Source organism: Megalobrama amblycephala, linkage group LG2, assembly GCF_018812025.1.
Source record: "Megalobrama amblycephala isolate DHTTF-2021 linkage group LG2, ASM1881202v1, whole genome shotgun sequence".
NCBI lineage: Eukaryota > Metazoa > Chordata > Actinopteri > Cypriniformes > Xenocyprididae > Megalobrama > Megalobrama amblycephala.
The window spans coordinates 4,797,120-4,821,437 of record NC_063045.1 but is presented as its reverse complement, the minus strand read 5'-3'; the positions used below and the strand labels follow the sequence as shown (position 1 = coordinate 4,821,437).

General features: G+C 38.8%; 1 protein-coding gene and 1 long non-coding RNA gene across 5 annotated transcripts in view; both read left to right on the top strand.

Annotated features, from left to right (window-relative positions):
* Window positions 1–4,414, top strand: part of LOC125263248 (NACHT, LRR and PYD domains-containing protein 12-like) — a 48,818-nt gene extending 44,404 nt beyond the window's left edge. For 2 of the 3 annotated variants that reach the window (XM_048182234.1, XM_048182233.1), the window contains one exon: window positions 3,618–4,414. In XM_048182234.1, the coding sequence (XP_048038191.1) occupies window positions 3,618–4,180 (563 nt within the window). In that variant the 3' untranslated portion in view covers window positions 4,181–4,414. The remainder of the gene's footprint in view (window positions 1–3,617) is intronic. The other variant, XR_007183725.1, reaches the window with a different exon arrangement.
* Window positions 4,415–7,586: 3,172 nt separating this feature from the next.
* LOC125262805 lies at window positions 7,587–9,092 on the top strand. Of its 2 annotated transcripts, XR_007183616.1 has the most exons (3): window positions 7,587–8,004; window positions 8,123–8,211; window positions 8,324–9,092. It is a non-coding gene; the product is annotated as an uncharacterized LOC125262805 (long non-coding RNA). The 2 variants fall into 2 exon arrangements; XR_007183615.1 differs by having other exon boundaries at window positions 7,587–8,211.
* Window positions 9,093–24,318: the final 15,226 nt, after the last annotated feature.

Below are 24,318 nucleotides of genomic sequence, written 5' to 3'. Positions count from 1 at the left end.
ATGTGAAAGCGAACCGAACCAAGAAGAAATGCAACATTGTAACAAATTTAGTCCCTGTTTCAGAACAAAACAAATGATCCATAGGTGTGAAAACACCCTTAAATTAAAGTGTCTATATTGGGCAGCTTGTTTAATGATGTCCGCGAAAAGTGCCGTTCATTTTATTCTACTCTACCTTAAAATAACATGAAAACTGAACATGTATTTCTAGCAGGTAAACTGTTAAATTATATACACGACATTCAATCAAATGACCTCATCTTTCGTGGTCAAAACTGACTGCACTCACACAAGCCAGCATCGCGCTACATTAGTGCTGTTCTCAACAATATAACCTTTGTGAAAGTGGGGATTTAGCACTTAATAGCATGAAGAACAAATATAGACACAGACTGCATGTAGATTTAAGATTAAAACTCTTCCATACAAAAACATACTCTTCTGTGAGTTACTGTTTTTAATGTTGATCATATTATACCAGCAAGAATTGCCATATTATATTATCCTGAATATTGATTTTATACAACAGTTCAACAAACAAAAGGGTAATATAAAGTGATGTACATTTTAAGCAGTAATATATTATCAGTATTTTTGCTCTATTTTGCAATGAAAGCCACAGCAGAACTGCACACAAGCTGTGTTTCGTGAACAAATCTGTGGCTTTGAACGAATCGTCAATGATTCAATGATCCATTCATAAATACAGCCGCTCGCTTTGATACTGAAAGAATGAATGGCTCGATTCACTCATAAACAGTGACTTACCACCACTTATTGGCGGTTTTAATGTAATATTTAAAAGTATCACTTCTTTTTTATCATCATTGTACAGGTGCTGGTCATATAATTAGAATATCATCAAAAAGTTGATTTATTTCACTAATTCCATTCAAAAAGTGAAACTTGTATATTATATTCATTCATTACACACAGACTGATATATTTCAAATGTTCTTTTAATTTTGATGATTATAACTGACAACTAAGGAAAATCCCAAATTCAGTATCTAAGAAAATTAGAATATTACTTAAGACCAATAGATAGAAAGGATTTTTAGAAATCTTGGCCAACTGAAAATTATGAACATGAAAAGTATGAGCATGTACAGCACTCAATACTTAGTTGGGGCTCCTTTTGCCTGAATTACTGCAGCAATGCGACGTGGCATGGAGTCGATCAGTCTGTGGCACTGCTCAGGTGTTATGAGAGCCCAGGTTGCTCTGATAGTGGCCTTCAGCTCTTCTGCATTGTTGGATCTGGCATATCGCATCTTCCTCTTCACAATACCCCATAGATTTTCTATGGGGTTAAGGTCAGGCGAGTTTGCTGGCCAATTAAGAACAGGGATATCATGGTCCTTAAACCGGGTACTGGTAGCTTTGGCACTGTGTACAGGTGCCAAGTCCTGTTGGAAAATGAAATCTGCATCTCCATAAAGTTGGTCAGCAGCAGGAAGCATGAAGTGCTCTAAAACGTCCTGGTATACGGCTGCGTTGACCTTGGACCTCAGAAAACACAGTGGACCAACACCAGCAGATGACATGGCACCCCAAACCATCACTGACTGTGGAAACTTTACACTGGACCTCAAGCAACGTGGATTATGTGCCTCTCCTCTCTTCCTCCAGACTCTGGGACCCTGATTTCCAAAGGAAATGCAAAATTTACTTTCATCAGAGAACATAACTTTGGACCACTCAGCAGCAGCCCAGTCCTTTTTGTCTTTAGCCCAGGCGAGACGTTTCTGACGCTGTCTGTTGTTCAAGAGTGGCTTGACGCAAGGAATTCGACAGCTGAAACCCATGTCTTGCATACGTCTGTGCGTAGTGGTTCTTGAAGCACTGACTCCAGCTGCAGTCCACTCTTTGTGAATCTCCCCCACATTTTTGAATGGGTTTTGTTTCACAATCCTCTCCAGGGTGCGGTTATCCCCATTGCTTGTACATTTTTTTCTACCACATCTTTTCCTTCCCTTCGCCTCTCTATTAATGTGCTTGGACACAGAGCTCTGTGAACAGCCAGCCTCTTTTGCAATGACCTTTTGTGTCTTGCCCTCCTTGTGCAAGGTGTCAATGGTCGTCTTTTGGACAACTGTCAAGTCAGCAGTCTTCCCCATGATTGTGTAGCCTACAGAACTAGACTGAGAGACCATTTAAAGGCCTTTGCAGGTGTTTTGAGTTAATTAGCTGATTAGAGTGTGGCACCAGGTGTCTTCAATATTGAACATTTTCACAATATTCTAATTTTCTGAGATACTGAATTTAGGATTTTCCTTATTTGTTAGATATAATCATCAAAATTAAAAGAAATAAACATTTGAAATATATCAGTCTGTGTGTAATGAATGAATATAATATACAAGTTTCACTTTTTGAATGGAATTAATGAAATAAATCAACTTTTTGATGATATTCTAATTATATGACCAGCACCTTGTATTTATTAAAAAAAAAAAAAAAATTAAATTGTTAAAGGCATTATTTATTTTACAAAGGTATTTATAAAGGTAAAAAATGCACTGGAAAAATCGATTTAAGAAGGCAGATATTGTCCCTTAATGGAAATGTGTAACTGCAGTCTAAGTGGAAAAGAGGGTAAACAGAAGGATGTACGACACTCTAGAAAGTTTGAGAACCACTGAAAGAGGATATGTACAATTGCACAAGTGCTACTGCTAAGAGTGCAATGTCAATACAGTCTGTTACCTTGATTCAAATTTTTCATAAGCTTAAATGAATTGGTCTAAAGAGAAAAATTATAATGACTATATTGTCTAAAGACTACATATGAAATAGCTATCAAAATTAATGTTGGTAACTGTAGTTTGACTAAAAGTAATGACTAAGACTTAACAAAAATGTGATAACCTTTCTCGACTAAAACTAGAATATAATCTAAAATATGAAAGACTAAAATGACTAAAATGTGACTAACACTAAGGAGCATTTTCGTCTGAAGATAAAGACTAAGACTAAATAAAAAATGGCTGCCAAAATTAACACTGCAAATATGTCTCTACCGCACAATCGATCTCTTATTGACATCATGTTCACACTGTTGGTTATAGAGAAACCATTGGAGAGTGCAGAGCTCACACTGAACAAACTCTGGAGGATTGAGCTGATTCTGACTAAACCGTTGTGTTCACATGATCAACAAACATGTCTGTGATTGGCTAGAGTGATCAACACTGCAGAAACACACAGTAAATAGAAAGCGTTGAGGCTCTTCACACACACACACACACACACACACACACACACACACACACACACACAAATACACACAGGATCGTCTGTCAGCAGGAATGAACCGAGCCGCTACTGCAGAAAGTCTGCTATCATTACGCTTCACATTTAAGTGTCGCTTTGGTACTTTTGACAACACTAGTCTGCTCTGTTTCAGGCCTGACAGCTTTTTCACACAGTTTTGTTTAGGTCTCCAGAAGTCTAGGACCGGCACTGCTAGTGAGGTCTGAATCTCTAGTCTCTGTTCAACAGCTTTCACTGGATTAGTGAGGACATTTGTGAATCTGGAGGACATTTTTTCAAAGCTGTAAACACACACATCTTCACTGTTGTTGTTCTTGATGTTTCTCTCTTCTTGTGTTCAGATGCCTGTGATCTCACACTGGATCCAAACACAGCAAACACTCGACTCATTCTGTCTGATGGGAACAGGAAGGTGACGCGTGTGGAAGAGCGTCAGCCGTATCCTGATCATCCAGAGAGATTTGATGAGTATCCTCAGGTTCTGTGTAGAGAGAGACTGACTGGACGCTGTTACTGGGAGGCTGAATGGAGTGGATATTATGCTGGAATATCAGTGACATATGAAGGAATCAGCAGGAAAGAAGAGAGTGAAGACAGTGTGTTTGGATTAAATGACAAATCCTGGAGTCTGCTCTTTGATAGAGGATTCTCTGTCCGTCACAATAAGAACAGGACTGATGTATCTGCTGTCCGTTCATCCTGTAATAGAGCAGGAGTGTATGTGGACGTGTCGGCCGGCTCTCTGTCCTTCTACAGCGTCTCTGACACACACACACTCACACACACACACACTCTCACACACTTACACACATTCAACACCACATTCACTGAACCCCTCTGTGCTGGATTTATGGTTTATAATTATTATTCCTCGTCAGTGTCTCTGTGTGATATTAAAGGATAGAGAGACACTCTGTTAATCCTCTTTCTGATCTTCACACACACTCATCAAATCTCACTTCATCACATTTGTATTAAATCATTTTTAATTCATGTTTTTCATTGTCATCTAGAAGTTACACATCTAGATCAGACACACACACTGTTCTGAATCTGGAATAAACAGAGTAATAAAGTTGCTTTAATATTCATATTGTAAATTGTTCATCAGATTGAATAAAAGTACATTTGAGACTCATTTAATCCTGAACTGGTTTGTGAATGACTGATGTGAACTGATGACAGTATGAATGATCATGAATGTGATTCAGATCAGCAGAATGAAGAAATCCCGTCGTCTCCTGAAAGTGTGAAGAAGAGAGAGAGAGAGAGAAAAGTGAAAGCGCAGAAACAGCTGTTTAACATTCAAACTGAGCTGAAAATGAGCGTATTTCCAAAGGATTAAATGGACACTGTGTTGATCCACTGCGTCCGTTGGGATTTGACACAAATGATGATAGTTCATGGCTGATTTCAACATCTATTTCAGCATCAGCAACATCACTGACAGTGGTTTAGTTCAATAGCAGAGCTGCTCTATTTCTCCTCAATAATAATAGCTCTGAACTCTTTTAAAGGTGCCATAGAATTTAAAATTAAATTTACCTTGGCATAGTTGAATAACAAGAGTTCAGTACATGGAAATGACATACAGTGAGTCTCAAACACCATTGTTTCCTCCTTCTTATGTAAATCTCATTTGTTTAAAAGACCTCCGAAAAACAGGCGAATCTCAACATAACACCGACTGTTACGTAACAGTCGAGATCATTAATATGTATGACCCCAATATTTGCATATGCCGGTCCATGATCGAGGCATTACACAAGGGCAGGACGTCTGGATCTGCACAGCTGAATCATCAGACTAGGTAAGCAAGCAAGAACAATAGAAAAAATGGCAGATGGAGCGATAATAACTGACATGATCCATGATATCATGATATTTTTAGTGATATTTGTAAATTGTCTTTCTAAATGTTTCGTTAGCATGTTGCTAATGTACTGTTAAATGTGGTTAAAGTTACCATCGTTTCTTACTGTATTCACGGAGACAAGAGAGTCGTCGCTATTTTCATTTTTAGACACTTGCAGTCTGTATAATTCATAAACACAACTTCATTCTTTATAAATCTCTCCAACAGTGTGTAATGTTAGCTTTAGCCACGGAGCACAGCCTTAAAATCATTCAGAATCAAATGTAAACATCCAAATAAACACTATACTCACATGATCCAATATATGCATGCAGTATGCATAACGAACATTTGGTAAAGATCCATTTGAGGGTTATATTAGCTGTGTGAACTTTGTTTATGCACTGTATTATAGTCGAGAGCTCGGGGGGCGGGGAGCATGAGGATTTAAAGGGCCAGCAGCCCTGAATCGGCACATATTTAATGATGCCCCAAAATAGGCAGTTAAAAAAATTAATACAAAAAAATCTATGGGGTATTTTGAGCTGAAACTTCACAGACACATTCAGGGGACACCTTAGACTTATATTACATCTTGTGAAAAAACGTTCTAGGGCACCTTTAAAGGATTAGTTTACTTTCAAATAGAAAATTTCTTCTTTTTTTATTGTTTTTAATGAAAACATTTCAGGATTATTCTCTTTATAGTGGACTTCACTGGCCTCCAAACGGTTGAAGGTCAAAATGACAGTTTTAGTGCAGCTTCAAAGGGTTTTAAATGATAGGAGACAAAGAATAAGGCTATATGTATATGTTTTATAAACACAAATGATTGCCCTGCAAGTGTTTCTGCTTTCTGTATTTTCAAAATTTTATGTTGTCTGTCGTACGACTTCTCTATTGTAGGTACGGAACGAATGTGGTGATAGTCCTGTTTTTTCTGTAAGTAGAACAGGGAAGGTGTAGAACTTACAGTGAAGTTTTTTGAAGAATACAGAAAGTGGAATGGTGGAAGCACTTCCAACATGATCATTTTTATTTATAAAGCATGTATAGCTGTATTTTTTTAAAACAATGATAGTTTGTTTTGCTAGATAAGATCTTTATTCTTTGTCTGGTATCGTTTAAAGCTCTTTGAAGCTGCACTGAAACTGTAATTTTGACTTTCAAATGTTTGGAGTCCATTGAAGTCCACTATAAGGAGAAAAATCCTGGATTGTTTTCATCAAAACCTTCATTTCTTTTTGACTGAAGAAAGAAAGACATGAACATCTTGGATGACATGGGGGTGAGTAAATTATCAGGAAATTTTAATTTGGAAGTTAACCAATTATTTTAGATCAGTTTTATTATAATAGGTCATGTTTATATAAAGGTATTGGCATTTTTTAAATGCCATTACAAGGTTTGACTGTTTTGAAATCATTTGAGAACTTCCAGAGCATGGTGCCGTTGACACATACTGAGTTTTTTAAATGATACACCAATGCATTTATATAATATAGCATGTGATATTATACATTTGTATTGTAATTAATGGTAATTTCATGTTTTGTTCAAGTATAGCATCATCAAGAGCTAGAATTCTACCAATTTTTTATGTGTTCTGAGAGTGAGCCTATAAATGTGTGTGTGTGTGGTAAGCAAATGCATGTTTCTGTCAACATAGTAAATAAGATGTTTTCAGTATACACTCTCCATTGTGACAGGCACAGGGTTTCAATTCCAGGAGGTGAGTTGATTCAGAAATGTATATAAGGATGAAATTGATACTTTAAATGTTTCTTATATACATACTTGTTTATATTGAAGGAAAGGGACAAATTAAAAACTAAAGACTCTCCTTATCATTGTCACATTTCTTTCAGATGGACATGCCTTTGATTCGGAAGTGGTGGGGTCTTCTTCTTATGGAGCGTTTTAAAATTGATGGGTATGACAGCCCTAAACAATATGTGTATATTCACCTGATGACATCATTAAGTTAATGTTATAAGTAGACACCAAAGACATTTTTATGCAATATTCTAGATTAATCTTGTTAATGTTTGAAAGGTATGGCAAGAGGTTTGCCTTCTGGACTGATGAGGCAGGGAACCTTTCAGCCAATATTCAGAGTGCCAAGAAAGCGTGCCATCACTGAGGAAATTCCAGCCCTCATGCAGGCTGTCTTTGACCGCACTGCAGAGGAAATGAGACTGGTGGACTTCATTGTACAGTCATCGGGAGCTGAACTGGATTTGGTGGTACTTAGACATATTCATCATTACAGACTCGCAGTAAATAAATCAACCAGGGCTTTATGAATATTGTCAACTATGCGCCCCATTTATTGGCAGTGACAGGCCAATAAAAATCCTGTCTGTGATTGGTCACCTACCTACCTGCCCACACTCTGCCCATGCACTCATTGATCTTCACCAGAGTCTTCCTCCAGCAGTATTTAGGCAGTGCATGCTAATTTGTTTGAGGTTTGGCTTTGAAATAAGCCCTAAATGTATGGGGTGGAATATTTTTGGTTGATTGCTTTCAAAATCTACCTTAGCCTTGCTTGTTTCTCCAATTCTGCATATTCTAGCTTTAAAGTCAGTTGTTCCTTCACTAACAGCTACCACACAATACACTTAAAAATCCTATTACAACAAAATAATTGTAATAATTGTTGCAAAATAATTTCCCCGTAGGACGTACTCAATGGGAAGACTTCAAAGTGGTATCCTCCGAAGTCCTTACGCCAGGTGCCTGTCTACCTTGACAGTGAGGAACAACAGGACAACCTTTTTGCTTTTCTGAAGTCAGTATTACATAAGACACCAACGAAACTGAGCTTCACAGATGAAGTGCAGTTAATCTGTGGTGGTCTATTTCCAGAGGTATGCATAACAATATAATGTATTGTGCATGTTTCTGCCCTTTCAAACTCTACTGTATATTATACCATATGCTGCTTATCTACAGACCATATTTCAATTAACAATTTTCTTTTGATAGGCCATCATATATGGCCTGGCTGGGCTTCAGAATTTGTCTCTGAAGGATGCTGAGCAGGCCTTCCTCTCTGGTCCACATTATCATCACAGGTAAGTGTAGAAAATTGAATTGTTTTTACACAATGTCCAACGTATCCTTTTATTTTTTTAACAGCATTTCTGTTAAACCAGCAGTGATTATTTTTTTTATTTACTATTTCAGTGAAGTGGAGGAATTTAACAGAATGATAGAGAAACGATAGAGAAACGATTGAGAAAAGAAGGGAGAGCATCCAGTTGGTAGGTAGTGCTGCTGCATACATCACAGTGTGTGCTTTAAATATTTAAAGGACAGGAAAAGTCAGATCTCTTGCATCTCTCTCTATTATTTTTTTTTTCTCGGTCCAGATGTGCTTTATTGACATGAATGTTTCAAGAACCTGTTCACCCAAATCTTTGAACAGTATGCAATAACAGTAATATGAACATTATTTGGTATGAAGATTGATATAATTTTGTATCGTATATAATGTGTGTGTTCTGTGGTGACTAAGATCTTTAAAATTTGAAATTAAAAATTAGAGAGTTGAACAAGTTCAACTAAATGTTCCTTATTTCATTCACTTCTCTATCTTTCTCTCTCTTAGGAGTCAGTGAAGACGTTGTGCATGAAGTTCTTCCTATGTGGTTCACGTCATGAACAAATTTGTTTTTGTGTGTGTTCAAATTCAACTGTTGCAATATATTATTTTATAAAATATACACAATCTTAAATCTACCCCCAGAGTCATCCTTGTGTTTTCCCTCTGTACTTGAAAATGTGATTTACTGAAAAGGCTATACCATTCCTTGTTTATTTTACTTGATGAGTTATTAAATTATGCAACTTGGACCCAATAATTACTCAACATTCCTAGAAACCTGATTTAATTGCAATAAAGAAAGCAGTATTTGGGTGTAATAAACCTTTAAAAACCTCAAAAAAAAAAAAAGGGTTAAAATACTACCTTGGTGGCACTTGTTTCGGTCCTCTAAAACTAGGGTCCTGGAAATGCGTTCCTGGGATTGCGGTTCTCTGATTCATTTCGTTTTGACATCTCGTGTGGTTCTGTGTGATTTGGACAACTTCAAGTTACGCCCCCTCAACAAGTTACACCCCTTTCTTGTTACGCCCACCTCTTGCAGTCCGCAGACAGATTCTACTGGTTTTAACTGAAAACAGCTTGCACTGACAAATCTTAAAATATGTCAGGGCATTTGTTTCGCACACCAGTAATGTTTTTTTAAAACATTTTTTTAAAAGGCACATTATAAAAAGGTAGTTAAAAATCCTAATTGAAATAAGGCCTAACGGCTTAATCTAAGCCATGTCTGTGAAACCATGCCATTCTTTTTTATGTATTTAAACATAATGCTGTAAATTGCCAATATGCTTTTTTTTTCGTTTTTTTCTTTTTTTTTTAGAAACTTTTTCTATTAATGTTTCCTGCTATTTAGATAATAATAATAATAATAATAATAATAAACTTTATTTTATATAGCGCCTTTAAAAGTTATATCTCAAAGCGCTTCACAGAAACATATAAATACAATAAACATACATTTGAGCAAAATTAAGAGAAAAAAAAATGCATTATATAAAAAGCAAAACAAAACACATTATTAAAAAAAATCACTTGTATGCAAGCCTAAAAAAGTAAGTTTTAAGTGAAGATTTAAAAACACTAAAAGAGTCTGCATGTCTGATCTCAGTGGGAAGAGCATTCCAGAGTTTGGGAGCAAAAGAACAAAAAGGCCGGTCACCCATAGAGCGTAAACGTGTAGAAGGTACAATTAAAAAGCCAGAATCAGAAGAAAGAAGACTGCGTCTTGTGGTATATGCAGTTAAAAGTTCGGACAGATATTGTGGCGCTAAACCATTCAAGGCCTTGTAGGTGACCATGGAGAATTTTAAAATCGATGCGAAACCTGACCGGTAGCCAGTGCAATGACTCCAAGATGGGAGTGATGTGCTCACTTGTCCTGGATCTTGTCCTGAATCTTGCCACTGAGTTTTGGACATACTGTAATCTGTTTATGGTAGATTTGGAAACCCCAGCAAGCAGAGCATTACAATAATCGATACGAGAAAAGACAAATGAATTGATCAGTTTTTCAGCCGCCGAGAAAGATAACATGGGGCGCAATCGTGCAATATTTCTAAGATGAAAAAATGAAGTTTTGACCATATTTTGGACATGAGGATAACTACCTACTATTACCTCTGATGTTATTTACTAATTGAATAACGTATCTTACTGGTCGAATTATTTAAAAAACATTCTACATGGTGTGGCAAAAATAATTTGTTACGATATAAACAGCATATACCTCGTCTGTCAACGTTTCTAATTCAGAAAGGCTTTTTTTTTAACTGTCAGCTCCCTAGTTCACTAGTCAGGGCACTACTCAGGGATTGGCCATTTTAAGATATCAATCTTTTCTGTCACAGACACGTCAGGCTCCACCGTCCACCAAACACTTACTCACGTGAATGCTTACCTCAAGGACTCCCCGCTCTCTACTTACGTGTCTCCAGTTCTCCTCGTGTGTTCCCTCGTCTAAGTGTGAGTGCTCCTTTGTATCCAGCGATCTCCAGCTCCAGCCATTCCTAAGACTCTCTCATCTGAAATCCAAAAGGACAGTAACTATCTCAACTCTACATCATTATCATCATCATCATCATCATTCATTCACATCTGCTCAACTGTTTATGCTCACTGGTTTTAATAAATACATCTTAACTGTGAACTCCTGTGTCCGACCCCTCTGTACTGTAACATTTTCAATCGCAAAACCATTTGCACTGAAACGTCTGCTCCCTAAAGTTCCACAATTCAGCGTGAAAACAGCATGTTGATGCGCCCACTGTGTTTCTTTAACAGTCATTGTGAAGCGGGAAACAATCCTGCATGCAACAGATCTCCAGTTATTTTCTCCTCTGGGAATTAGATTTTTCTTTAACGATAACTAAAAAATGGAGCCATCTGTTCGCTTTATTTCCACTACTTTTTTTAAATGAACAATCATGTTTAACAGCTGGATTTGTGGTGGAAACCTACATTACCCATGAATCATGCTAAACAGTGGCCTTCACACATTTCGAAAAGCTTCAAATAGGAGCTTAAAGCTGCTGTCCGTGATTTTTGGCCATCTAGCGGTTAATAAACAGAACTGCACGCGTCTTGCAGAAGAACATTGTAGCCGGAGCTACTTTTCTCAGTGTATAGCCCTATAGAGAATACGAACCGACGTCACGCCTCGTTGCATGTCGGGGCGGCGCCGCCATTTTGACAGGATCGCCCTCTATTACTCGTACTGAAATTAATATGGATTCTTGCTTACCTTTTGTTTTGTTTCTGCCATTAAGTGGAACGTTAACATTATTAATGGTATCGTTTGCAGGGAATAGAAGCTATTTTATCGCATCGCATGATCATTTTATGTTGTAGTTTTGTAGAATTTCGTTTACAATGTTGATCTGTTTACCGTGTCGCACGCTGGACGCTCACCGCTGCTTCAGCCATCATATATCCAAATAAATCTATGTGATCAACACACTGAGAAAGTTGATTCATTTATTTGTTGGAAATGTTTAAATGGTGCTTAAAGGAGCATACTGAGTAGGCCTACAACTGTTGTCATTGTAATCCCCCTTTTCCACGATCACAGATGAGGAGAATCAGAGATTATGGGTCAAATTCAGCGGACAGACGACACGACACGAACACAATGTATTTTTATATTTATTTTAACAAATGACAACCACACTAAGCAATTTCCTACCTTTATAAAACCGTTATGAAGAAAATGTATAAAATGCTTGCATTTTAAGTGATACTGAAAGTTTATATTTTGGTCTCATCTGTTTTTCTGCATGTGCTTTATTTGTAAACAGAATTTGGTCTCTTTAATATCAGTCTAAGTGTATTAAGCGTTTTCTTGAGAGGACATGAGAGGAAACCGTTTAAGATATAAACGTGTTGCGTTCATATTTTGGGGCTCATTTGCGTATCTCCACACAGTATGCTTTAATAAATATGTACAGAATTGTTTGTTTGTCACATGAAGCGTTTTTCTTCTTAAGCATTTGAATGTCCCCGTCAAGTTCTGCTAATTCACTGGCGCAGTGAGAGTCAGACTGGCAAAGGTAATGTTAATTATTAAACCAAACGAAATCAAAACGTTCAAAAACACTTGAAAATGTCATTCTTTTATTGAGTGATAAGCAGTGGGTTTAATCAGTGCCATTAATAATAGATTTGCCATCCGGCGTCTTCTCGTCATCCCCTCGACTTGGTGTTCCCTTGGTGTTTTTACACGTAGAAAAGGCGAAAAAACGTTTTTCACTGTCTTGTTTTCCCTCAGAACAATGATCTGAGTTACTATCACAATTATCGATGCAGCATTAATGACATACAATGGTGAAATTTTTCACAATCATGACAGAAAACAAATTACTGCACTAAACTCAATAACGGAAAGGCTGCGTGATCCTGTCAAGATGGCGGATAAACAAAGAAGTTACCAAGAACTCAATGCGGTGTGATGTCACATTCGTATTCTCTATTCGGACGGGACTAGTTTCACAGGGGGACGTTAGAGAAATTTCTGTTTCACAGACATACTTTGAGATTTTAATCCCGTCCGAATCTGCCATGTCTGTCTTTTTCTCACACGACCTCTGTAAAAATTCCAGAGCAAATTACCTACTGTTTTTCGTCAAACTCGGCGGTCCTCAGAGAAATCTAATCCCGTCCGAATGCGAATGTCTGTGATTTCCGAAAATGTTTTTTCCAAAACGCTTTTTCTTGTGTGTTTTGGTCACCGTACAATCTCTCGCTATCGCGCCGGTATTCAAGTTTCTACTTTTTGCGCACCGATAATAGATGTAGATGTGTTTGGTACACTGCGAAGAAATAAAAAAAATAAATCAACAAGAAGAGCCAAATCACGTAAACTGTTAAGACTGGCTACTGTAATATCAGTTTCAGGTAAGATTACTTTAATTTCTGCACTTAATTACATAACGTGTAAATTATATAAGTTAAAACTTTTTATTCCAGTGGGTTTATTATAAGAACCCAGTTCTATTAAATCATGATGATAAATGTATGTTTAGTTTTTTCACACTACAATTTTTATAAAATGTTTACAAAACACTAAATGTGTTAGAACGTTTTACTTTATATTTCAAAGTGCTTACATTTAAAAGTACTTAATTTCAAAATACATTTGAACAAATTTTATAAATTGTGTTCAATGGAAGTTTTTAAGTTATACCTGAAATGTGCTTTTATATAGTTTGCAGCATGACAACTGCACCAAGTGCTAAGAAGGAGCGCACCAGCACCTTCTGGGAGACAGATGTGCTGCAAAATTTTGGGGAAACTGAGTGGTACCTCAACTTCAGAATGCCAGAGGAGGCCTTCTTAAATCTCTGTGACCTTCTTCATCCTTACATACCAAAGCAAACCATGAAGACTTTACAAGTTAGCAAGTAACACTGAATTCCATGATGTTGCAAACCTCTTTGGAATTGGGGTGAGCACTGCCTGTGATGTGTTTTGGGAGGTTTGTAAGGGTCTCTGCCAACTGAAAAGGAAGTTTATTGGAATGCCAAAAAGTGAAGAAGACGTGAAGACCATAATCAAAGGATTTCAAGAGAAGTCAGGGTTTCCCATGTGTGCTGGGGCCCTGGATGGAACACACATTCCCATCCTAGCACCCTCCAGCTTTCACACTGATTACTACAACAGAAAGGGGTGGTACAGCGTGATACTACAGGGCTTGGTTGACCACCAGTACATGTTTCAAGATTTTGATGTTGGCTGGCCAGGGAAGTGCCACGACTCTTTTGTTTTTCAAAACTCAAAACTACATGCAAAGCTGGAAAATGGCACATGCTTTCCACCACTCACCAAGAAAATACAAGGTGTTGACATTCCTGTGCTGATTGTGGCTGACTCTGCTTATAGCCTCTCTCGTAATGTCATGAAACCGTTCCCAGAAGGAGTTGCAAGAGGGCCCCAACTGCAATTCAATGCATGTCTGAGTAGGGCAAGAATTCATGTGGAACATGCTTTTGGCCGTCTAAAGGGCAGATGGCGCTGCCTAATGAAGCGCAATGATAGTCAAACTACAAACATTAAGTTTGTTGTTGCAGCTTGCATTGTGCTGCACAACTTTTGTGAGTCTTGGAAGCTGGATTTCCCAGAGAAGCAGAGCAGAGCAGAGATGCCTGAGGAGGAAGACACAGAGCAGGAACATGCAGATGATGAAGGCACCCTTATTACACCTGAGCCGCTTGACCTGGCCAGTTCTACTGCAGAGAAAATCCGTGAAGTATTAGTATGGTACATTTCTGAAAATCAGTGATTGTTGATGTGTGCAATGTGATTAAACATACTCGCTTAATATTTTGGTAGTTTTATTTATTTTTTTCATTTCAAGCACCTTTGTAACTGGTTCTTCTGTCAGATCAACACAACTGTTTGTACGAACCAAAAAAAGTTACAATCTATATGTCTAATAAAACTTATGACATGTATTGAACATTTGTCTCTTTACTTTTAACGTAAACTGGATTTTAACATTCAAGTTTCACCATTAGGCATTAAAGTGCAAAAATGTAAACGTAATATAGTGCAAAAAAAATAAAAATTCCTACATTTTCACAACATTTTTGTTCCTCGAACAGTTCTTTAAACTTGTACAAAGAAGTGCAACTGCACAATAATGTTTGCAAAAAAACAATGCCCAGAACATCTAGTGGTAATTTCTTTGGTCAGACAGTGAACATTGATCTTGGACAACTGCTATTGACAGATTTTGGTGTGAGGCTTCACCAGGTGGAAAAGCAAATGGATCAGGTGGAACTGTCTCTCCCAGGCCATGTGCTCCTTGTCAAGACGCTGTTCAGCCTCTGCTGCTGTTGTATCTTTGTCATGTTGTATTAACATGTTTATCCCTCTCTCCATGGCTTCCATGATTTGAGTTTTTTTGCCTTTGCGTTTACGCCCTGATGAGAAAGATCACAAAATTGCATTGCATCATAAGACAAGTAAACGTGCCTTTATATGAAAATACAATATATCATGATAATGAACATGCTCAGTATTGTTATTGTGGAGACTTCAAAATGTAATAATTCCTAATGAATTGTTTTGATATTTATAATGAATTTGAAAAATACTTTTTAACCGGTTACTTTGTTTCTGAACAGTATTTAAAAATTTTTCACTATAAATGTATGTGGCGGATGTCTGCAGAGCTTTGGTCAGGTTAGTTTGTTTATGCATTTAATTACATTTATTGACCGTAAAGAAGAGACAAAAACATTAATTTGGTTTAATAAGCTTTATTTAAACTTTCGTTTGGAGTTAAGTGCGCACACTCTTTAACGAGTAGTTTGTTTATTCTTACCATTTCTTTTGTTTGTCCGTCACGGCTGGGTCCCGCGAGCTGGTGCACCATCAAAAGGGGTTCGGGCGGAAACTTCAGACCTATATATACAGTTCCGGCCGACGATTTAGCCGGGACCATTGGTGTTTCTGCATAGGGGGACTTCAAGGACTGTTTCTCTCCTCTTTGTATATACATATATAAATTAAGCAAAGTTATAAACGAAGTAATTCTACAAATGGGTATTTGAAGTGATGTTTGTGTATATTTGATGTTTTTATATGTTTATGATGTGTAATGGCCATTATGTGTATATGTCTTCCCCCTTTTCTTGTTAATTGGTGCTGGCCACCAATGTATAAGTTTGTGAGCTGTGTCTGTTGTAGTTAGTGTTGTTTTGGGAGAATAGGTCCTGCAGTTCCTAGAGCTTTGTATTTTAAGAGCCAAAATGCAGTGACCCATGTTTATTGTATAAGTTTTGTTTGTTTTTTTTCTTCCTTTTTTTTTTCCTTTACATTTTGGTTTTCCTCAGTTGGGTTAGCATTTATATTTTTTTGTAACCATATTCTGTGGAAATAAACCTTTAAGCATTTGCATAAGCTGCTGTCTCCGTGATCTTTTTCCCTATACTGGTCACATCTATCACAATGTACTATAAAAAACATTTTAAACTGTTATGATTCTTTATTATTGTTCAGTAAAACTTTACCAATAGCTTTGGTAATATTAGATAATTTATTAGTTAACATGAACAACAGAAAAATAAATACCAAATCATGTTTTAATCTTGCTTAATGTTAATTTCAACATTTACTAATACATTATTAAAATCAAATGTAGTAGGCCAATCTGTTAATATATTTAAAGAGCCTGAACTAACAATGAACTGTAGTACTTTAACTAACATTAACAAAGAACAATAATGTGAAACAAATGTAGATGTTGCTCCTTGCTAGTTTATATTATGGACTAACTAATGTTAACTAATGGGGCCTCACTGTAAAGGGTAACATATTTTTCTCTATAGTGTTACATTTTCCAGTGCAACCTGTTTGAAAATGTTAGCTTTATATGTTTTTGGTATTGTTCTTTATTATATGGACAAATGTAGAGCTAAAAATGTTAGGAGAACAACAGTTTTTGGTAAGCTAATTCAATTCCGTGAAATAGCAGTATACCACAATAAAATTTTAGCAATTACCATTATGTGACATGATGAAAATACTGTCACGTCCCTAACAACAAGACAGAAATGACATGCATGACAACTTATGCAGGTTTACTGGAGAGAGAGAGTGGAAAAAACATACTTGTAATGATGGAATTTTGGCTGGGATTGGAGGTCAGCTCTGACCTTGGACCACTGTCATTATCAGATGCTGTCATTGTAGCTGCTTGGTCTCCTGATGGCTCTGCTATACCAGATGAGTGGTGTGAACTGGTACCTGTAACAAAGCATATCATTTAGAACATTTCAGAGCTGCAAGATATTAATTAAATGGCAACATTGACATTTTGTAAAGGGAAAAATAACAAACTTACCAGAATTTTCACCTTCCTCTGAACTTGACACATCCATATGTCCATCCCCAGGGTTAGTCATAGGACGACAAGCTAACGAAACAGAAATATCTACTCAATATCGACAGTACTGGTTAAATTCCTAAATCGAATTCTTGTGTCTCTATTACTAGCTTATTCACTGCATTTTATTATTTGTCTTTTTTTTTCATATGAATGCTTATTACAAGTTTAAGTACTTTGTACACTGTTAATTATTTTTCAATAGAAAATGAATACTCTTAAAAGTAGCAACTAACCAAGAACAGAGTCCAGTTCCTCAAAGAATGGGCAGCGTTGTGGATCCGACCCCGTCTTCTTGTTATGCTTCACACATTCGCGGTAACGTCGTTTCAGATATTCTATACGGTCTTTGCACTTCACCCAGTCGAAGGTATTTTGAATAGATGGACAAACCTCACAAACTTTTTTAAAAACTGCCTCCCACACCTTGTGGTTATGGATACAATTTTCAAACTGAAACTGAAACGTAGGTTCGCTCCAAACAGAAATTAAAGCCAATGTTTCCTCCCTACTCCAGTGTCGCGTCACTTTCTTTTTCGCCGCCATCTTGCCATTGATCGGTCATATGACCATACGCAATCCACGCATTCTGAACACGTGATCTTCTGAAATGCCCACATGTAAAACACAGACACTCCTACCTCGGTAATAAACACGGAGATGTTAGTCCCGTCCGAATCCGTACATAAAATCACAGACGTAGGTTGATAAGAATTGTTACTCAAACGTCGTTTGGAAAACTAGTCCTGTCCGAATAGGGCTATATTTGGTAATGACCTTCCAAACCATAATGCCATGCAAAGAACATGTTTTTTCTGCTTTCGGGTGGAAATTCATTGACAGCACTTTGTAAAGGCCAGATAGAATACCCTGATGATTCGAAAACTGGAACACCATCACAATTCCAAAGTAAAGTTAGATCTGTCTCACTTATGTTGTTTTCAAGCATTGTTTTCCACATTTCACTGCCATCGAAAATGTCAGAGACCGCATCATCACTGTGATTGTGGGACCCTCCAAGCTTTGAGAAAGTGTCATTGTTTTCCAAGGGATCTCTTATTTGTGATGCCAGTGGTAAATAAATAAAGAAGTTTCCATTTTTTTGCAAATAGTCAAATCATACTTGTATTGGCAATCAGTATTCTTACACACACCCTCCCCAGTTTCTCCAATGTACTTAGTACAAGATGGACAATAGAAATGTAATTCCATTTTACCATGCACACCTGATAGAGTTTGCTCAAACAGGTAGGGAGTATGGGGTGCTATACCAGGCATCAGTTCATTAAGAAGTGTAAGGAGATCTTGAAGAGCTGCTCCTGTAATCTTGTAGCGGAGAACAAATGCTGTGATCATCAGATTTGCCTGTCCTGCATCTCCACTTTTTCAAATTAGATTCATCATCTATGATATCCTAAATTGACATTATAACAATAACTCAGCACCTAGACAGCAGATAGATTTTAAATAGCAAGTAAGGTTGTAACCTAGGGAGTCCACTGGAGGCGAGCGTAGTGAAAACCCAAGTGCAGTTTATAAAGAGTACAAACAAAGAGTAAAATACAAACGTGAACAAAAACAGAGACGTGACATGACATGACATGACATGACATGACATGACATGACATGACATGACATGACATGACATGACATGATTAAACAACTCACCGACAGCAGGTAACATTTACAATACATGACAAAGGAACATGGGGAAGACAATGGCTATAAATACAAGTACTGATAGAACACATGACTAGGACAACCAATGGGGAAGTGACACAAGGAACAAGAGAACCAATAACAGAACAGAACTGAAATCCACAGGACCAAAAACAACCAATGAGAACATGACACATGGACTAAGGGAGAACCTGAGGATCAAGGGAAACATGACAAAAACAAGCAACATGAAACAAACTACAAAATAAAAGACATGAACACAAAACCAAAACACCCGTGACAGATCCCCCCTCTAAGGGCGGCTCCTGATGCCCAACATGAAACAAAAACTATAGTTCAGGAGGGTGGTCTTGGGAGAGGGATGGTGGGCCAGACCCATGTAGGGGAATAGGAGGACCTGGGCATGGCAGAGGCGGGCCTGGACCGTGGAACGTGGGAGGACCTGGGCCGTGGAGCGTGGGAGGACCTGGGCAGAGGAGCGTGGGAGGACCTGAGCCGTGGAGCGTGGGAGGACCTGGGCTGTGGAGCGTGGGAGGACCTGAGCCTTGGAGCGTGGGGTCCAGGTGCACTGAAGGACCTGGACCATGGAGCATGGGAGGACCTGAACCTTGGAGCGTGGGGTCCCGGTGCACTGGAGGACCTGGGCCATGGTTAGGTGGTGTACCAAGCTCTGCAGCCACAGGAGCTTGGTACCTATAACCCTTCCACAAAAAATACTTGGGGAAAACTAGGGCAGGATTTATGAGGGGGGACTCTGGTATGGCAGGCATGATGGGATGGCGAGGCTCTGGCTTGGCAGCCGTGGCATGACGAGGCTCTGGCGTGGCAGCCGTGGCATGGCGAGGCTCTGGCCTCGAGGGCGATATGGCCGGCGGGCCTGAGTGCGAAGCGGCCGCTCGAGACGAGACACTGGCGTGGCATAAATTCCAGACATGAATGTTGGGGTATGGAGACAGTATAATGTGGAAGGTAATGTGGGATTGTGTGGCTCCTCATCCACAATTCCCACAGTGAAGGAAGACCCACTTAACAGTAGAGCATAGTCCATATAATGTTCCAATGACCAGTGGATATTCCCTCCAGGTAGTCTGGCACGGACAGGTTCATTCAGACCGTAGTGAAAAATGTCCTTTAGGGCAACATCATTGAAATTTACCAGGTGGCAGAGTTCACAAAAGTCCTGGACGTAGTCTTCAATGCGATGACCTTGGCGAAGATTCAAGAGTGCAACTGCTGGGTTCATGGTGAGGTCATGTATTCTGTAACTTCTACTGGAGGCGAGCGTAGTGAGAACCCAAGTGCAGTTTATTAAGATTATGTGATAAAGTCACATTAGCTGCCACTGCTGGGGAAGCAGCACTGGCGCACACACACACACACACGCACACACACTCCTGTCTACTTACCTCATTCATTCTCTGTATTTTTCCTCCCAGCCGTTGCCGCTATCGTACACACACAATCACGATAGCACATGGACATTCTCCCATTTCTCCACTCTCCTCCCGCCATCCATTCCATATCCATTTCCCGGTCATTTCATACACCTACACTGCACTTGTCGTCTTGTTTCGTCTCTGTGCTGTTTGTCGATGTGGGCGTAGTCAGTCTTCTGGTGGGAAATTCTGCGCTTGCCAAACCGAACGATCAAGCGGTGGCCGCTTATGACGTCACGGCCTGGTCGCGCCGGTGCAGCGCAACCGGAAGCTGACGAAACCATTGTCCATTGTGAATAGGTGTTTGAGTGTGTATTGAAATGTCCAGTTTATGTGTTGTGTATTATGTGTGATTGGATTGTGTTTATTATTTATATATATATTTAGGAGTTAATTATTATTGTTTTTTCATATTGAATATGAAATAGTTGAAGTATTTTGGATGTGTATTATGTTATATGTACCCAAAGATGGGGTGGCCCAAAAAGGAGCGGGGTTTGGCCAATAAAAGCCAGGCCAAACCTAAAGACAGGACTTGTTTACCAAGTCGATGCAAGAGTGCTACTGTGGTGCCTCGAGCAAACCCAAAAACACCTTTCTTTTATTTTCTGGTTTATTTTTCGTTTTTGTTTGGTACTTTGGATTTTTTGTGGACACTGTATATATTCTTCACTGTGGACTAACTTTTGGCACTGTAAATGAATAACACTTTGCACGAAAAGTGTTTCTGTGAGTGAGCCATCATTTTTACATCCCCTTACGGACTTACACTTCCTCCCCGAAGGCGAGCTGGTGGGCTCGTCTTCATCACAGAGTACAAACAAAGAGTAAAATACAAACGTGAACAAAAACAGAGACATGGCTTGACGTGGCTTGACATGACTTGACTAAACGACTCACCGACAGCAGGTAACATTTACAATACAGGACGTGGACCAGCTGCCACACTTACTGCCCAAAGTGTCGGGCTGATGATTTGGAGGACTGCATCCACGAAGTGACTGGACTGACTGAAGCCCTGGCAACACTGGAAAAGCTATTCTTGTAGCATGTCTTCTACTATGGTGGCCACAAACGTTGGTCTGTTTATACAGTTCTATACCATTGTGTTTTAAATTAATGTTATGAATTGCAGTGTTACATTATGGCATTAAGTAAAGAGTTGATGAATTGTTATGTTTGTTATACTAGAATTTGACATTAAAAGAGAGAAGTTCTGAACAAACTTTGATATTTATTCGACTGCAGCTGAATAAACTGCAGCTTAGATTTTATAACATACAGATGGTCTTACAAAACATCTTAACATGCATTCAAATAAACACATGGTAAGGGTTAAATGTCACCCATCTGTGTATATTTATCTCACAGATGCCTCTCTGTAACATTTATAAGGTAAAACAGTGCCTCCTGAAAAGTCCATGGTCATTGTTAACCACTTTATCAAAAAAAGAGACATGTCTGGGAAGCGCTCTCTAAACAGCTGCACCGCATGACATCTATGATGAAAATGGTTCAGATCCAAATGCAGACACCCAAGAAAGGGAGAATCCCAACTCCTGCTCGTAGATGTTTGCTGCTTCTGAAGCACTTGGGAGCAGCTCCATGGAAATTCTTGCTGGACAACCACCAGCTGAAAGTTGGTTTGGTATCCCTCTGCCTAAAATGTCATGTAGGTAAGTAATCTTTTTTTGTTTTTCTTGTCTTGACATTTGATGCAGTGTCTGAGCACTGTAGTGTCCCTGCTGTGCTCTGTGTCTTCACGCTACAACTTCTGCGCTAGTTTTCGTTCCTTTCCAGTGAATGAAGAGATCATGAAAAAAATGGATTTTAAACATTAGAAGGATCAAACACACAAAGGTATGCAGTGTACATTTCAAACCAGATGATTTTGTGGAAGGAAAAAGTAGGAGGTGTCTGAAAAAAGATGCTGTCCCTTCAGTATTTGAGTGGAACAGTGAATGCCAAATGCAGCCGCCGAGGATAAGGGTTTGGGAACGATGAGATCGACCACCGCTACCAGACTCTGATATGGAAGAAAACGCAATGGAAATTGATCGTGGACATGATTATTGGTCAGTTCCGGAGCCTGAATTCTTCCTCTTCATGATGCACCTTGCCTTGGGCCTCAAGCAGAAAGACCTGGCTTATCGCTTCCATGTCCATCAGAGTACAGTGAGCCGCATCATAACCACTTGGGCAAACTTCCTCTATTTTCTTTTAGGTTCCGTGCAAATTTGGTTGCCGAAAGAGAGAGTATGAGCCTACCTGCCAGAGGAATTTGAGAATTTCCGAGACACCCAGGTTATCCTGGACAGTACCGAGCTCCGTTACTGTGCCAAACGCCGTTGTCTCTGCTATTACAGAGTGAGGTCTTTTCCAGCTACAAATCTCACTGCACCTTCAAGGCTTTGATAGGAATGGCACCTCATGGTGCAGTAACTTTTGTCTCTGGACTGTATGCGGGGTCAATCAGTGATTGGGAGCTGTTCAAGCAATCAGGGATCATTGACGTCCTCACTCCTGACATGGCCATAATGGTCAACAGGGGCTTCTTAATTGACAACCTGTGTTACGACCCCTGGCTCAAGGGAAGCAACAAAAACAAGGGACACACGCAAACCAAATATTAAGCTCAAGAAGATGTTTATTTACTTCTAAATTAAGGTAACATTAAATAATAAATAATAAAACGAAAACAATCAAAGGATGTCACAATGTTTCTGTGTCATCAGTAACGTCAGTGTGTAAAGCAGAGTGCATGGTTGGAAATGTAATGTAATGTTGAGGCATAAATGCAGAAAACAAATCAAACAAAACATAAAGTCAAAAACCAAACAAAGTCCAAAAGCCAAAGTTCCCAAAGCTCTCCTTGGCTCAACTGGAGATCTCTTTTTAAAGGAGCACCTGAAGCACTGGTCACAGGTGAATCCAATAGACTGCTAATTTGTGGGAACAGGTACCAAGCAGCAATACCCGAGACCAACAGCAGAGGTCGTCACACCTGGTACCATGCAAAATCCACAGGCCTGCTTTTGTGACCAAGGGCACACAAATGTCTGTGGCCAGGCTCAGGGTGCATGTTGAATGCCTGATCCGGCGGGTGAAGGAACACAAGTTGTTTGACACAGTCATCCCCTTGTCCATTTCTGGTAGCATTAATCAACTGTTTGCATTGTCATGTCTTCTCATTAACTATCAGAATGGGCTACTTGTCAAGGCATTGGCCCAGTGAGTCTACACAGTGTCATTTTTGTCTGTCTTTATTATTTGACACATTGAATTGTAAATATAGTCTGGAAACTGTCTATTTTTCTTACTATGATGGCCTGTTTTTTTGCTTGCCTTTACTACTGAAGTTCAGAAGTACATCATGATTCTGTTCACGCATGGAGATGAACTGGAGGATCTGAAACAGGCATTGATGAACATCTGAATGTGGGGGATGATTTTACTGTTTCAGTATTAAAGGTAAATCAGACATTCAGGTACAAGAACTACTACAGAAGATCGAAGGAATGATGATGGGAAATGGGGGGAGATTTATCATGGAACGAATTAAGAGGAGCAACAGCAAGTTAATATTGTCAGTTGTAGGTTGTTTTATTGTTATGTTGTAAATGACAATAATAGAAACACGGCAGTTTGTTCACTAAGTGTAAGTCACTAGTTTGTCACATTGACCTTAAGCGAAAAATCCATACAGTCTGTATTTACAGTGATTTGATCATTCTGTTGTAGTTTCAGGAGAAAATTCAGATTTTCCAAGCAGACACTAAGCAACCACCAAACTGTCTGCTTATTGTGGCTGTAAGGAAACTACTTTGTTGCTCAGCACATAAAGATGAACTACTTATCATGATTTCAGACTGTGGTGGTGTGGTTTCTCCACTGCATGGATCTTCATGTGTATCTTCAGGTTACTTTTAATAGTGAAACTCTTTCCACACTGATCACACGTGTGCGGCTTCTCTCTGCTGTGGATCTTCTCATGCCGTTTCAGATGTGCTAACTGACTGAATCTCTTGTCACACTGTGAACACTTGTATGGTTTTTCTCCAGTGCGGATCTTCTC